The sequence below is a fragment of the Podarcis gaigeae genome (genome assembly GCF_964106915.1).
Source record: "Podarcis gaigeae genome assembly, chromosome: 6".
Lineage (NCBI taxonomy): Eukaryota > Metazoa > Chordata > Lepidosauria > Squamata > Lacertidae > Podarcis > Podarcis gaigeae.
In genome coordinates, this window is record NC_139682.1 from 17,974,287 (window position 1) to 17,988,104 (window position 13,818).

General features: G+C 49.4%; 1 protein-coding gene across 3 annotated transcripts in view; it reads left to right on the plus strand.

Annotated features, from left to right (window-relative positions):
- The first annotated feature begins 7,541 nt into the window (after positions 1-7,541).
- The window catches only part of ATP9A (ATPase phospholipid transporting 9A (putative)), a 101,091-nt gene continuing 94,814 nt past the window's right edge, over positions 7,542-13,818 (plus strand). Inside the window, exon 1 of one of the 3 annotated variants that reach the window (XM_083744169.1) lies at positions 7,542-8,020. In XM_083744169.1, coding sequence (XP_083600295.1) covers positions 7,983-8,020 — 38 coding nt within the window. In that variant the 5' untranslated portion in view covers positions 7,542-7,982. Of the gene's footprint in view, positions 8,021-8,084; positions 8,359-13,818 lie in introns of those variants that run through there. The other 2 variants (XM_083744167.1, XM_083744168.1) reach the window with 2 other exon arrangements.

Here is a 13,818-nt window from a genome sequence, read left to right on the forward strand (position 1 = left end):
ACCAATGTACATCCCCTTGGTATGAGTACCAATGGTACTTTCCAGCTTTGCTAGTTGGGGAAGAAGCAAAGCTACCAGAGTGCTATACTGAACCAGGTGTAGAAAATCTGTGGCTCTCCAGTTATCGCTAGGCTCAAACTCACAGCAGCCACAGTCAGCATGGTCAATAGCAAGGGATGATAGGAGTTGCCACAGGTTAGCTGCTCCTGCCCTAAACCATTGAAAACCTTACTGACCTCCCAGCATAGGAGATTTCAGGAAGCAGGAAACTGAAAATGGGCAGAGAACTGAATTGTGAACCATTACCACTGTTCTTTTCTGATTTGAGGGATGCTTAGGCATGGCATCTCAATAAGGCTACTGCAACCTTAAACTGTCCAAGAGTAAAATTGCACTATTCCAAGATGGAGTTAACTCTTTATGAGGATTCAGTAGCACCTTAGGTAAAGGTAAAGGGACCCCTGAAGGGACTCCAGTCATGACTGACTCAGCTCATCTCGCTTTATTGGCCGAGGGAGCACGTGTACAGCTTCTGGGTCATGTGGCCAGCATGACTAAGCCGCTTCTGGCGAACCAGAGCAGTGCATGGAAATGCTGTTTACCTTCCTACCGGAGCGGTACCTATTTATCTACTTGCACTTTGACGTGCTTTTGAACTGCTAGGTTGGCAGGAGCAGGGACCGAGCAATGGGAGTTCACCCTGTCGCAGAGATTCGAACCGCTGAACTTCTGATCGGCAAGTCCTGAGCTCTGTGGTTTAACCCACAGTGTCACCCGTGTCCCTTAGAGACCCAACTACTGTATCTTTCACTCTATAAGACGCACCTAGTTTTTGGTGGAGGAAAACAAGAGAAAAAAATATTGTGAATCCCAGAAGCCAGAACAGCAAGAGGGATCGCTGTGCAGTGAAAGCAGCGATCCCTCTTGCTGTTCTGCCTTCTGGGATAGCTGCGCAGCCTGCATTCGCTCCATAAGATGCACACACATTTCCCCTTACTTTTTAGGAGGGAAAAAGTGAGTCTTATAGAGCAGAAAATACGGTAAGTTTGTTCTTGTTCTTTGTTCTTGGCTTTGGTGTGCATGCACACTTCTTTAGATACACTGAAACAGAAGTCACCAGACCCATATACATAGTGGGAGGGTGGGGTGTGGTTTTTCTCAGGAGGGTAGTAGGAGATGGGTGATTGACTCAATGGGTATGGCAAATGAGGAAAAACACAATCTTATAAGGCCTAATGAACACAGCAGCTCATTCCCAGTAGGTCTTGCCCTATGAATCTTGCTATCTTAAGTCACTTTTCCCAGGCAATTGGGAGACTGCCCCTGTGTGCAGCCTGCCACTGCTACATCAATTTCAGCCCTCTTCTGGTTCAGGGAAACAAATGGGGAGGGAAACTGGTCACAGCAGGAGGGGGAGAGACCTGTGGCGCTCCACCAGCCAAATCTGCCTCCTGGCTGGCCTCTCCTTCCACTTGCCTGCTTCAGCTTCTACCTCTGATTCTGACACAGACTCTCTCATCCACCCCACCCCTGCTCACTAAACCCTGTTACCTCTTCAGCTTCTGACACCTCCTTTTCCTGGTCTTCCCACTCACCATCGTCCCAACACCACGCCCCAGGCTCTGAGACTTCTTCCCTTGGTGGTTCCCCATCTGGATCCTCCCACCATTCCTCTGTGTCCGACCAGTCCATGACACCAACCCAGGAAACTCTTTTTTATTTTTATTATTTTTTCCCTCTTTAAATTTTATTTATTTATACAAGAAAAAAAACACAAATACCAAATTACACACAAATTACAAAAATAACCATAGACACATAATTTTCTTGGCAAACAATAAAACATCTATTGGTCTTAATACTAAAGACCCAACTTCCCGTCTATTCCATATTTCAAATTCATATTACTTATTGCCAATACACATTTTTTTCATAATTAAACTTATTCTCAATAAATCTAATTTCTTCTATCTACCTAGCAACTATTACTGAAGTTCCTCGAATGCTGCAACAGAATTTAAACTATATTTATTTTTCAGACATTCTTTGAAAACCTCCCATTTAGAAACAAATTCCTGTTTTGATTTATTCTTTATTTTTTCTGATAAACCATCTAATTCGGCATATTCTGTCAGCTTTTGGATCCAATCTTGTATAGAGGGGATTTCATTACTCTTCCATTTTGCTGCGATCAAAACTCTTGCTGCCGCCGTCGCATATAAAAAGATACCCTTCCTCTTTTGTGGAATATCCAAATCTGTTATTCCCAGGAGGTAGGCCTCTGGTTTTTTATTGAAAGAGATCTTTAGCATTTTTTGCAGTTCTGCATGTATACTCTCCCAGAATACCTGTATTTTCCTACATGTCCACCACATATGTTAGAATGTTCCCAACCCAGGAAACTCTTAGGCTACACCTAATTTCGGAATAAAAGAGTTGTAGAATTGTAGATGACTCAAAACAGGTCATCTAGTCTAAACTCTTGCAATTCTTCTGGGGGGGGGGAATCTTAGCATTGGTAGGGTGGCAGGCCCTTTGTTGGTTATGGGGCCCTAGCAAACACCCAACTTGGTCACCACCAGAATCTAGCCCTGTTTTTACACCTTTGTTTTAGCAAAGGGACACCTGCATTTAGGGACGCAGGTGACGCTGTGGTCTAAACCACAGAGCCTAGGGCTTGCCGATCAGAAGGTTGGTGGTTCGAATCCCCGCAACGGAGTGAGCTCCCGTTGCTCGGTCCCTGCTCCTGCCCACCTAGCAGTTCGAAAGCACGTCAAAGTGCAAGTAGATAAATAGGTACCGCTCCAGTGGGAAGGTAAACAGCGTTTCCGTGCGCTGCTCTGGTTTGCCAGAAGTGGCTTAGTCATGCTGGTCACATGACCCGGAAACTGTACGCCGGCTTCCTCGGCCAATAAAGCGAGATGAGCGCCGCAACCCCAGAGGAGTCCGCGACTGGACCTATGGGTCAGGGGTCCCTTTACCTTTTACACCTGCATTTACTGAAGGCAGGAGGTGGGGAGGAATAGGGCCCTGGGAGGCTGAGCCAGCAAGCATGATTCTGACAGAAATATGTTATTTCTTTATAGCACCAAAGTAGAAATAAAAACGTTACACTTTAGCCAAACTCTGGAGAAAATGGCTACTCTGTGTCTTAGCAAACCCCCCTCATTTTTACTATTTACAAACCGATCCTCCCAAACCCTTCTAGGCTATATACATAATGTATATTTTGAAGCACACAGAACACACAGATGCATCAGTAGAAAGATGCCAAATGGCCCCTCTGCAAAAGCTACGTGGCAGCCTGAGCTGTATTGTAGTTTCCGTTTGCAAGTGCTGATGGATTTATGAAGGGCTTCATTAAATGTATGTTTAAAGGATATCCGCTATCGCCCACTTGTCTAAGCGGGCAAGAGAAGAGTGGGGGAAAATCAAAGCCATCCCAGCAGATCAGAGATACAGGTGTTAACAGCTTATTATAGTCTGGTAGTGATTAACTGGCCAATTAATTGCAGTGGCCTTGTCGGTGCTCAGACACAAAGAAGATTTAGGGCAAATAAACCATTGCCGTACCGCTAATAATTTCAGTTTTGACATCCAAGATCACGATTGTTTCAGCTGCAGAAGCACTTCTGTTTTGAGATGTTTTTATTTTAGTGAATTTTTTTTTGTCCATTAAACCACAAGAAGAGCATTCCCTTGCCTCTGTTCACAGCTGTTCTTTTATTGTCTCTCCTTAGAAAGTGAATATAATGGCTTGAGGGCATTTATGAGGGAGATGGAACTTGGATGAAGCCAGCCCCTTGAGACCCTCGCCAATGGCTGGGATCTGAATGCACTTCATGGAACAGTCTTCTAAAGAGGCTAAAGGCCTCTTAAGCATTCAAGCTCCCATGTTGCTAGGAACAGAGGAAGCTGCCTTGTACAGAGCCACAGAATCACAGAATTGTAGAGCTGGAAGGGACCCCCAAGGGCCATCTAGTCCAACCCCCTGCAATGCAGGAACCTCAACTAAAGCATCCATGGCAGGTGGCCATTCAACCACTGCTTTAAAACTTCTAGTGAAGAAAGGTCCATCACCTTCCAAGGGAGTCTATCCCACTGTCAAACAGCTCTTACTGTCTGAAAGTTCTTCCTGATGTTTAGTTGGACTTCCCTTTATTGTAACTTGAAGACATTGGTTCGGGTCCCAGTGGCGTAGCGTGGGTTGTCAGCACCCGGGGCAAGGCAAGTAATTTGCGCCCCCTAACCCGTGGATTTGCGCCCCCTAACCCTAACCCCCAGATGTTGTGCCCGGTGCGGCCACCGCCCCCCTGCACCCCCCACGCTACACCACTGTTGGATCCTACCCTCTGGAACAGTCAGATCTTTGGTACATCTATCCTAGTGTTGACGTTGGTTGGTAGTGACTCTCCAAGGTTTCATGTACAGCTCTCTCCCAGCTCTACTTGAAGATGCCAGGGGCTGAATCTGGAACCTTTTGCATGCAAAGCAGATGTTCTAACTGCTCAGCTATGTTCCTTCTCCTGCTGCAGGTGATGGGTAATGTCTTCTACTGTTCTCTCATGTAGGTAGCTCCCTGCATGTAGTAGTACTAGAAGAAGAAGAGTTTGGATTTGATATCCCGCTTTATCACTACCCTAAGGAGTCTCAAAGCAGCTAACATTCTCCTTTCCCTTCCTCCCCCACAACAAACACTCTGTGAGGTAAGTGAGGCTGAGAGACTTCAGAGAAGTGTGACTAGCCCAAGGTCACCCAGCAGCTGCATGTGGAAGAGTGGAGACGCGAACCCGGTTCCCCAGATTACGAGTCTACCGCTCTTAACCACTACACCACACTGGCTCTGTGTAATGTAACACAGCAGGGAAAGGTTTATGTTTAATATTTCTAGTTTACTTTAGGTAGGGTGGTGGTTCCATTGTGCATAGGAGAGCATTAAAAGAATGATGCCTCATTCTGAGCAATGCACAGATTGGTTCTAGTGTGATGATTGCTGTCCAGGGCTCCTTTGGAAGGAAGTGTGCAAACCTGGCCACTTGGCCCAGTCTTCTGTGAATTTAGGTCAGCAAACTTTTCCAGCAGGGGGCCGGCCCACTGTCCCTCAGACCTTGTGGGGGGCCAAACTATATTTTTTTGGGGGGAGGGAAATGAACAATGCCCCACAAATAAGCCAGAGATGCATTTTAAAGAAAAGGACACATTCTACTCATGTAAAAACATATTGATTCCCAGACTGTCTGCAGGCTGGATTTAGAAGGTGATTGGGCCAGATCCAGCTACCGGGCCTTAGTTTGCCTACCCATGATTTAGGTAATCTGGGCAGTGTTCAAATGCCCTGACACTTGTAGCCACATGTAAGAGCTACTTTCTCTTACAGTCTGCACTCCTCACAACCACTAGTTCTCTTCCAGAGAATGATTTCCCCCAGAGAATTGGATACGAAATGGTTACTTTAAGACAAGTGATACCTTCCTTTCCTTGGGACTAATCTCTTATCGCCCTGTGGGCAGACAGTGAAGCTAAATTACAGCTTTTATAGAAATCATCCGGCTTGGGCCCTGCTCCGCAGCGTACTTGCCGCAATGATTAATGCGGTCTGCCCTAAGTCCTGTTGCCTTGAGCTTTCCCAGATGTGTCATCCTGATGAGATAAATATGCATTTAACAGATGACATGAAGAAGTGGGAAGAGCAGTGGGCAAGGATAATCAGATTCCTGAATGGGATCAAGCAGCTTTGAGATGCACCTGTTTTTATGGAAAAAGAAAGGAGGATGGGACAGCAGAGTTAAAGAGAGGCCAAGAATTCCCCAAAGACAACCATCCAGTTCCTGGAGTCAATTAGGGTAATCCAGCTGCCGATAGGCAAACTGTGACACACGACCACATTTAGCACTGAGATCAAAGGACAATGGCATGGTGACAGCTTCTCAGCCCAGTTGGTGCAATCAAAGAGAAGAAACTCTATACTTGAGGGCTATGGACCTGTCTACTTAGTTTGTTTAAGTCACACTGAAGTCAGTTGGATTTAGCCAGTGGCGTAGCATGGGGGGTGCAGGGGGGCCGGCCGCACCAGGCGCAACATCTGGGGGTTAGGGAAATCCACGGGTTAGGGGGTGCAAATCCATGGGTTAGGGGGTGCAAATTACTTGCCTTGCCCCAGGTGCTGATAACCCACGCTACACCACTGGATTTAGCTGTTTAGCTATATTGTCTTGCATCATTCCTCCAAGAGCATACAAAGCCCTCTTCCTCCACGACTGTATAACTTTGAAAACTTTGTGCAAACAAATCAGAAGGAATGCTCAATAAACAGGTCAGTGCTCACATATCAAGGTAAAGGTAAAGGAACCCCTGACAATTAAGTCCAGTTGCAAACAACTCCAGGGTGGCAGCGCTCATCTCGCTTTACAGGCCGCAAATGACTCTGGGGTTGCAGCGCTCATCTCGCTTTACAGGCCGAGGGAGTCGGAGTTTGTCCGCTTCCGCAGACAGTTTTTACCTTCCCACCAAAGTGGTACCTATTTATCTACTTGCACTTAATGCTTTCAAAATGCTAGGTTGGCAGGAACTGGGACCGAACAGGAGCTCACCCCGTCACAGGGATTTGAACTGCCGACCTTTCAATCGGCAAGCCCAAGCGGCACAGTGGTTTAACCCACAGCGCCACCCACATCCCTTTTTTCGCATATCAAATACAACTGCCCATACATAGCCATTGTCAGGAGTTAGCATGCCCCAGCAGGGACCCGCTGCCAATCCCTGGCCATGGCTGCTCATTCTGTCACTGCCTTTTTACTTGTTCTCACCCAGGAAGTAACAGGGGTCAAATTAAGAAGCAGCAGCTGCAGCTGCAGCTTTGCATGCTGCTTTCTCTGAGCATCTTGCGGAAGGAGCAGTGGTGATGCAACAGCAAAGCTAGCTAGTGTGCAGCCCTCTGGATGCTGTTGGACTACAACTCCCCTGATCAAAGACGATGGGGGTTGTAGTCCAACAACATCCCAAAAACTATATAACCTGCACTTGGGAAGGTAGGAAGCAACTTCCTGAAGGGTCCCTCAAAACTTGGTGTTGGCACTCCCTAACTGTGTTTAATCTGGGTCAACCAATGGCCTTGTGACTCCCGTAATTTGGGAAAAGTAAAAGGTTCTCACAATCTAAGCACCCTGGTTTCAGCCTAGGGTGGTCTGAAGTGTCTATCTGGCACTGCGCACAGGTGGGACAAAATAATGATGAGCTTTGAGGGCTTGGCCACACTTCCCTTTCCTCCACTCTTTCCAGGCACATCTGTGCTTTGAAGCTTTTGTGTCAGAGCGCCTTTTTCTCCTCCGCCCCAAACTTCCTGTTCAAAAACCCATTGGAGCAAACAACAACCCATGGCAAACTTGAAGCGATGTTTGCTCTGATTGAGCACTAAAGAGTGGTTTTGTGGGGGCGGGGTGTTCCAGTGGAACAACAACAACATCTTGACAAGGAGCTTTTAAGTGCGGACCTGTGCCTACAAAGAGTGGGGCAAAAAGTAAGTGAGATTGGCCAGGAGCAACAAGCACCTATGGGGCTGGCCCTATCACTAGACAGAGTGAGGCAATGGCCTCCAATACTGGGTGTCAGCACTCGGCCATTAACCTTGAGGTTCCTGGTCTTCCCCTTCTCTTGGGGATCAGGGCTGCGTTTGTGAAACAGAATCCCTCAGGCACCCACTGCCCTCCAGTCCACTGAAGGATGCCACCCCAGGGCCAGGGTTGAAGAAAGAGTCACCTACCAATCCAAGCCAGCTCCCTATACCTGGCACAGACGCCTGGCCAGCGTGGCAGCCAGCCAAATATCCTGGCACCAGGAAGTGTGTGTGGAGGGGGGGGGATGCGGGGAGAGTGACTTTGCTGCGGGGATGGTTCGACGTCCAGCCTGGACAGCAACTTTCTCCAAGGCCGCGGCTGCTCGGAAGCGCAGCTTGGCGGAGAAGCGCAGCACCTTTACCTGGAGAGATGGTGGAAGGCGGGAAGAAGAGACCCTGCGGCGCGGGGTGCGTAGAGCCGGGGGACGGGTGGGGAGGCAGCGTTGCCTAGTGGCAGGGGCGACCGCCGCCCAATGGGTGGGCCGGGGAGGGGGAGATGCGGGGGAGGGGGCGGCGTGAGCGTCCACGTTACCTGCGCGTCGCCGCCCAGCCCCCAGCCCGCCCGGTCGTCCTCGGCAGCGCCGCCGCCGCCGCTGCCATCAGAGCGCGGAGAGGCTGGGCCGCGCCTGGCGAGGCTGCTGGTGGGAAGGCGAGATCCTCCCCGCCGCCGCGGCCATCATGACCGACAACATCCCCTTGCAGCCGGTCCGGCAGAAGAAGCGGATGGACAGCAAGCACCGCGGCGGGTAAGGCAGCGCCGGGCCCGGCTCCCCTCGCTCCCCTTCCCGCGCGCGCGCCTCCGACGGGCCTCGCCTGCGCCGCAGCCGGCGCGCCTTCCTGGGCTCTCCTGCCCGGCTTGGATGGACGCCGGGGCGGCCTCCTTTTTCTCGCTGTCTCTTCGCTCCGCGGCTCTCTCGGCGAGGCCAACTGCTGCGCCCTGGCCCTGCCTTCGTCGCTCGGGCTCGCCCCTTCCCAACGATCCGGGGCGGCGGGCATTCCCACGGCCGGGTGTAAACGTTTCCCCCCCTCTGTCGGTCTGTCTCCAAGCCGCGCGGTGGATCTCCCTTTCCCGGATCCAGACACCCCTCACCGCCCTACCACCACCGTCTCCGGTTGTGTTCGCCATGTGGGTTTGCTTCCCAGATCTGCGATTATTTCAAAGGCGCTTCAGTCGCCAAACGCGAGAGATTGCCTTGGAGGCGGGCAGCGCTCTCCACGGGCATCTGCGCGCGCCCGGGACGCGCTGGGTGGGTTGCATTGCGCTCCCTCGCCCTCTCCTTCTCCTTGGGAGATAAAGAAACCCGCCGATGCCCTTCCGGGGACTGGGTAGATCCTTTTCCTATAAACTGGGACTCTGAGGGAGAGGTCGACCTCTGGAAGGGGCTGTTTTTTGGCGGGGGTCTTGCCCAGGCAGCCGGAGCTGACAGGTTGCTCCTGACGCCATTGCAAGGTGGCACGCCCAGGCGGAGGCTGCCATTCCAGCCCACGGATCCTGGTCGAGGGAAGGAAGGCGGAAAGAGAGCGAGGCGGGCGGGCGCTGCTCCTGTCAGCATTCTTTTGCTCTGTGCACAGGCCTGGATAGAAACCAGGACAAGAAGAGAGCCAGGGCAGCCGCAATCCCTTCTTTATCCTATCTTTGCTTGTCTCACCCAGGTGCCAGGAATTTTACTTTTTGAAATATGGCAACCCTACTAGTGGAGAGATGGAAAGGAACATCTTAGCGGATGCGCTGTTCATTCCTTCCTTTATTTTAGTATTGCACTGCACTGTATTGTAAAAACATCTATGTGCCCCCTTGTTTTGCTAAGTAAAGGAATGAGTTGCCTCAATGTGGTTGCACTACAACTCCCATCATCCCTGACCATTGGGCTATGCCATCTGGGACTGATGGGAATTGTAGTCCAACAGCATTAGTGGGGGGACACACACCCAAGGTTGGGAAAAGTGGTTTTAGATCATAGCCTTACAACTACCGCTTCTTCTTTTATTTGTGTGTCTCGCTGCTTTACTTAGGGAAAGAGCGGGTATGTAAATCCCTTTACTAAAATAAATGAGAGATTGATCTAAAAGACATGGCATGCGAGGAAAAAGAGTTGGGGAGGGAGGAGGGGGAAAGCTGCCAGGTACCACTTCTTAATTTTATAACTCATATAGCATGATTATACAGCTCTATTTCCCGTGTAGATCTTGGCTGACTTGGAGAGCAACCTCTCATCAGAAAAAACTCTCCTTTTCCGAGATTAGACCCAGTGAGGAGTGGCAGGCAGGCAGGCAGGCAGGGTGGCGTCATATACCTGGCCTCCTGGCACTGTTGCTGTTGCTTACCAGGGCAGTGCAGAAGCAGGGTGGCAGTGAGATGTAGGTGGGAGTACCGATTGGCTCTGCCCCTGTCACACCTGTGACTCGTCCCTATTTGCTGTAAATAAAGTGATGCTGCATCTGGGAGGCCAAATCCATTTCACCTCTTGTGTCCGGGAGCAATGTCCAGTCCAAGTGGGAGGGGCTGATCCTGCCACAAAGTTATTCCACCAGATAGCTGACTAATGGCCACCAGAATCCTCACAGGAGTTGCCCTGGCTTCTAGGAGCTGCTAGATGACACATCCAAACCCTCTTCTTATAACAGTTTAAAACAAAGGGAAACATTATGGCTGTTTGATCTATGGCATGAATCAAGAGTGCTTTCTAAATAATGAATAATTTCAGCAGAGACATGCTCATCATAGAAAAGCTGTTACATCTGAATAAATCACCCAAAGTGGATTTTTCAGGAATACCATAATCCCTGCAATGGTTAATTTCTGAAAGGTGACCTGCAGGAGATTGTGCCCGTGGAGAAGCCATGTCCTCTCATCTGTAAAGCTTTACCCAAGAGCAGTGTTTCTGAAACTTGGGTCTCCAGCTGGTTGTTGTTGGACTGCAACTCCCACCACCCCTAGCTAGCAGGGACCAGTGGTCAGGAATGATGGGAATTGTAGTCCAAAAACAACTGGAGACCCAAGTTTGGGAAACCCTGCTCTAGAGATTTGCTTGGTACCTTTAAAGTCACCAATGAAGGTAACGAAGAAGAAGAGGAGTTTGGATTTGATCTCCCGCTTTATCACTACCCTAAGGAGTCTCAAAGGGACGCGGGTGGCGCTGTGGTCTAAACCATAGAGCCTGGGGCTTGCCGATCAGAAGGTCGGCAGTTCAAATCCCGGCAACGGGGTGAGCTCCTGTTGTTCGGTCCCAGCTCCTGTCCACCTAGCAGTTTGAAAGCATGTCAAAGTGCAAGTAGATAAATAGGTACTGCTCCAGCGGGAAGGTAAATGATGTTTCCGTGTGCTGCTCTGGTTCACCAGAAGCGGCTTAGTCATGCTGGGCACATGACCCGGAAGCTGTCTGTGGACAAATGCCAGCTCCCTCGGCCTATAGAGCGAGATGAGCGCCGCAACCCCAGAATCGTCTGCGACTGGACCTAATGGTCAGGGGGTACCTTTACCTTTACCTAAGGAGTCTCAAAGCCGCTAACAATCTCATTTCCCTTCTTTCCCGACAACAAACACTCTGTGAGGTGAGTGAGGCTGGTCCAAGGTCACCCAGCAGCTGCAGGTGGAGGAGCGGGGAATCGAACCTGGTTCACCAGATTACGAGTCCACTGCTCTTAACGACTACACCACACTGGCTTAAAGATGAAGCTGAACAGTTCTTTCTTTGCCCTTTCCTCCCTTCCCTGCTGGCTGTGTGCACCTGGAATCCTACTCGAAATAGTCATTGGCCATGCTGTAGTGGAGAGAATGCAGCAGAGGTGGCTTTTGGGGAGCGCAAGTAATTGGGTCGCACTGGGTGCAGAGCCTCAGAGGCCCTGCAGGGGGTGCCTCAACTATGATGTTGAATGGAAGGTGAGAGACTGGGGCGCCAAATTTTGGTATCACACACTGAAATTTGAGACCCCCAAGGTCTGCCCTGCATGCAGTGGGGTGCCACTCTGGGAGTTTTGTTTTCCAGGACAGGAGTGGTGATGTCATTTGCTTGGGTGTGGGGGCAATTGACAAACCTTCCTTGCTCTAGCAAGGGAATGAGGTGATGAGGAGGCTTTCAAGTGTGTTTGTGACAGATTGCCATTGAGGAAGTCAGAGGATGAGAAAAATGACAGAGAGAGTGGACATCCCCTCCTTTCTTTGATGGGCTTCCAACTTTACACTAGCAACAGGGGCACCCTGTCCAAGGCCAAAATCTGGTGCCCCCAGCCCCATGCCTTCTGTTCTGCTCAATCCACTGTGTCGTATTTGGAATTCTCTGTAACGTCCCCCTTGTCTTGGTGCAGAACCCGTCACGCTGCCCCAGATCCTCATCTGCTGTCAATTTAAATCAGGCACCCCCAAACTCGGCCCTCCAGCTGTTTAGGGACTACAACTCCCATCATCCCTAGCTAACAGGACCAGTGGCCAGGGATGATGGGAATTGTAGTCCCAAAACAGCTGGAGGGCTGAGTTTGGGGATTCCTGATTTCAATGGTAATACTGTATTGCAAGATATGCTTGTATTTCTAATTAAAAGCTAAAGGTTGCATTTCAGCTGGTGGAAGACGCTTTATGTTTTATAAGTTGTGTTTTGCACCATGCAGCTGAGTTCAATGGAGTTTACTCCCAGGTTTGCAGGCACACCAATAAATTGGGCAATCAGAAATGGTTGTGCTGGCAGAACAACCCCCTCATTATGGCACTGAATGCAATCCATGTTCTTTTTCCTAAAGAAATATTAAAGGATAATAGTCGGTTGGTTTCAGAATTGGTTCTTTGTTTGTTGACCTTACTAGATATGCTCAGTAGAATACCTCATAATGTGCAACAGGCCTGTACAACTTGTGAGTGACTAAATGCATCTCGCCAGTTCTAAAATAACAATGCAGTCTGCTAGGTCTTTGAGAGTCTCCCCATTCTAGCAGTCTGGGGCAGGATGGATTCTAGCTTGGTGTAGCTTGCAAGGCTGTAAATGAAGAAGAAAGTCAGTCTTTATCTCAAAGCCAACATTTGGTTACAGTCTCTCATTTAGAAATTGCACATCCGTTGCAGAATGTGTGCTGCCGTGCTTTCGACATTCGTTTTATGGCTTTTACAAGCTGTTTTCAATGAGGTTTTCAGCAGCCTAATGAGGTTCTACGAAGCTTTCAAGAACAAAGCCAAGAACTAAGTTTGGGTGCTTCCCAGTGTTGGAGTCAGTATCCCCTCTGAATGCCAGAAGCTGCGAATCACAAGAGGGGAGAGTGCTGCTGTGCTTAGGTCCCATAAGCATCCAGTTGGCTATTGTGAGAAAAAGGTGCTGGGCCAGATTTGGTCTAATCAAGCAAGACTCTTCTTATAGTCTTAGTCACCTACAGTATATGCACTGTGTTCTAAATCTGTGTTCTTTAGCCTTGGGGCTTCATGTTGCTGGACTACAATTCCCATCATTCATATCAATCTTAGTCAGCCATCAGGGCGTATGGGTGTTGTTGTCTCAACAACATCTAGGGACTGAAAGCTGAAGAACACTGTTCTGAACACAGTGTACATTAGTTGTTGTTGTTGTTGTTTATTTGTTTAGTTGTGTCTGACTCTTCGTGACCCCATGGATCAGAGCACTCCAGGCACTCCTGTCTTCCACTGCCTCCCGCAGTTTGGTCAAACTCATGCAGGTAGCTTCGAGAATGCTGTCCAACCATCTCGTCCTCTGTCGTCCCCTTCTCCTTGTGCCCTCCATCTTTCCCAACATCAGGGTCTTTTCCAGGGAGTCTTCTCTTCTCATGAGGAGACCACAGTATTGGAGCCTCAGCTTCAGGATCTGTCCTTCCAGTGAGCACTCAGGGCTGATTTCCTTAAGAATGGATAGGTTTGATCTTCTTGCAGTCCATGGGACTCTCAAGAATCTCCTCCAGCACCATAATTCAAAAGCATCAATTCTTCAGCGATCAGCCTTCTTTATGGTCCAACTCTCACTTCCATACATCACTACTGGGGGGGGGGGACTAAGATCATGGCCACTGGGCCCATCACCTCCTGGCAAATAGAAGGGGAAGAAATGGAGGCAGTGAGAGATTTTACTTTCTTGGGCTCCATGATCACTGCAGATGGTGATAGCAGTCACGAAATTAAAAGACGCCTGCTTCTTGGGAGAAAAGCAATGACAAACCTAGACAGCATCTTAAAAAGCAGAGACATCACCTTGCCAACAAAGGTCTGTACAGTG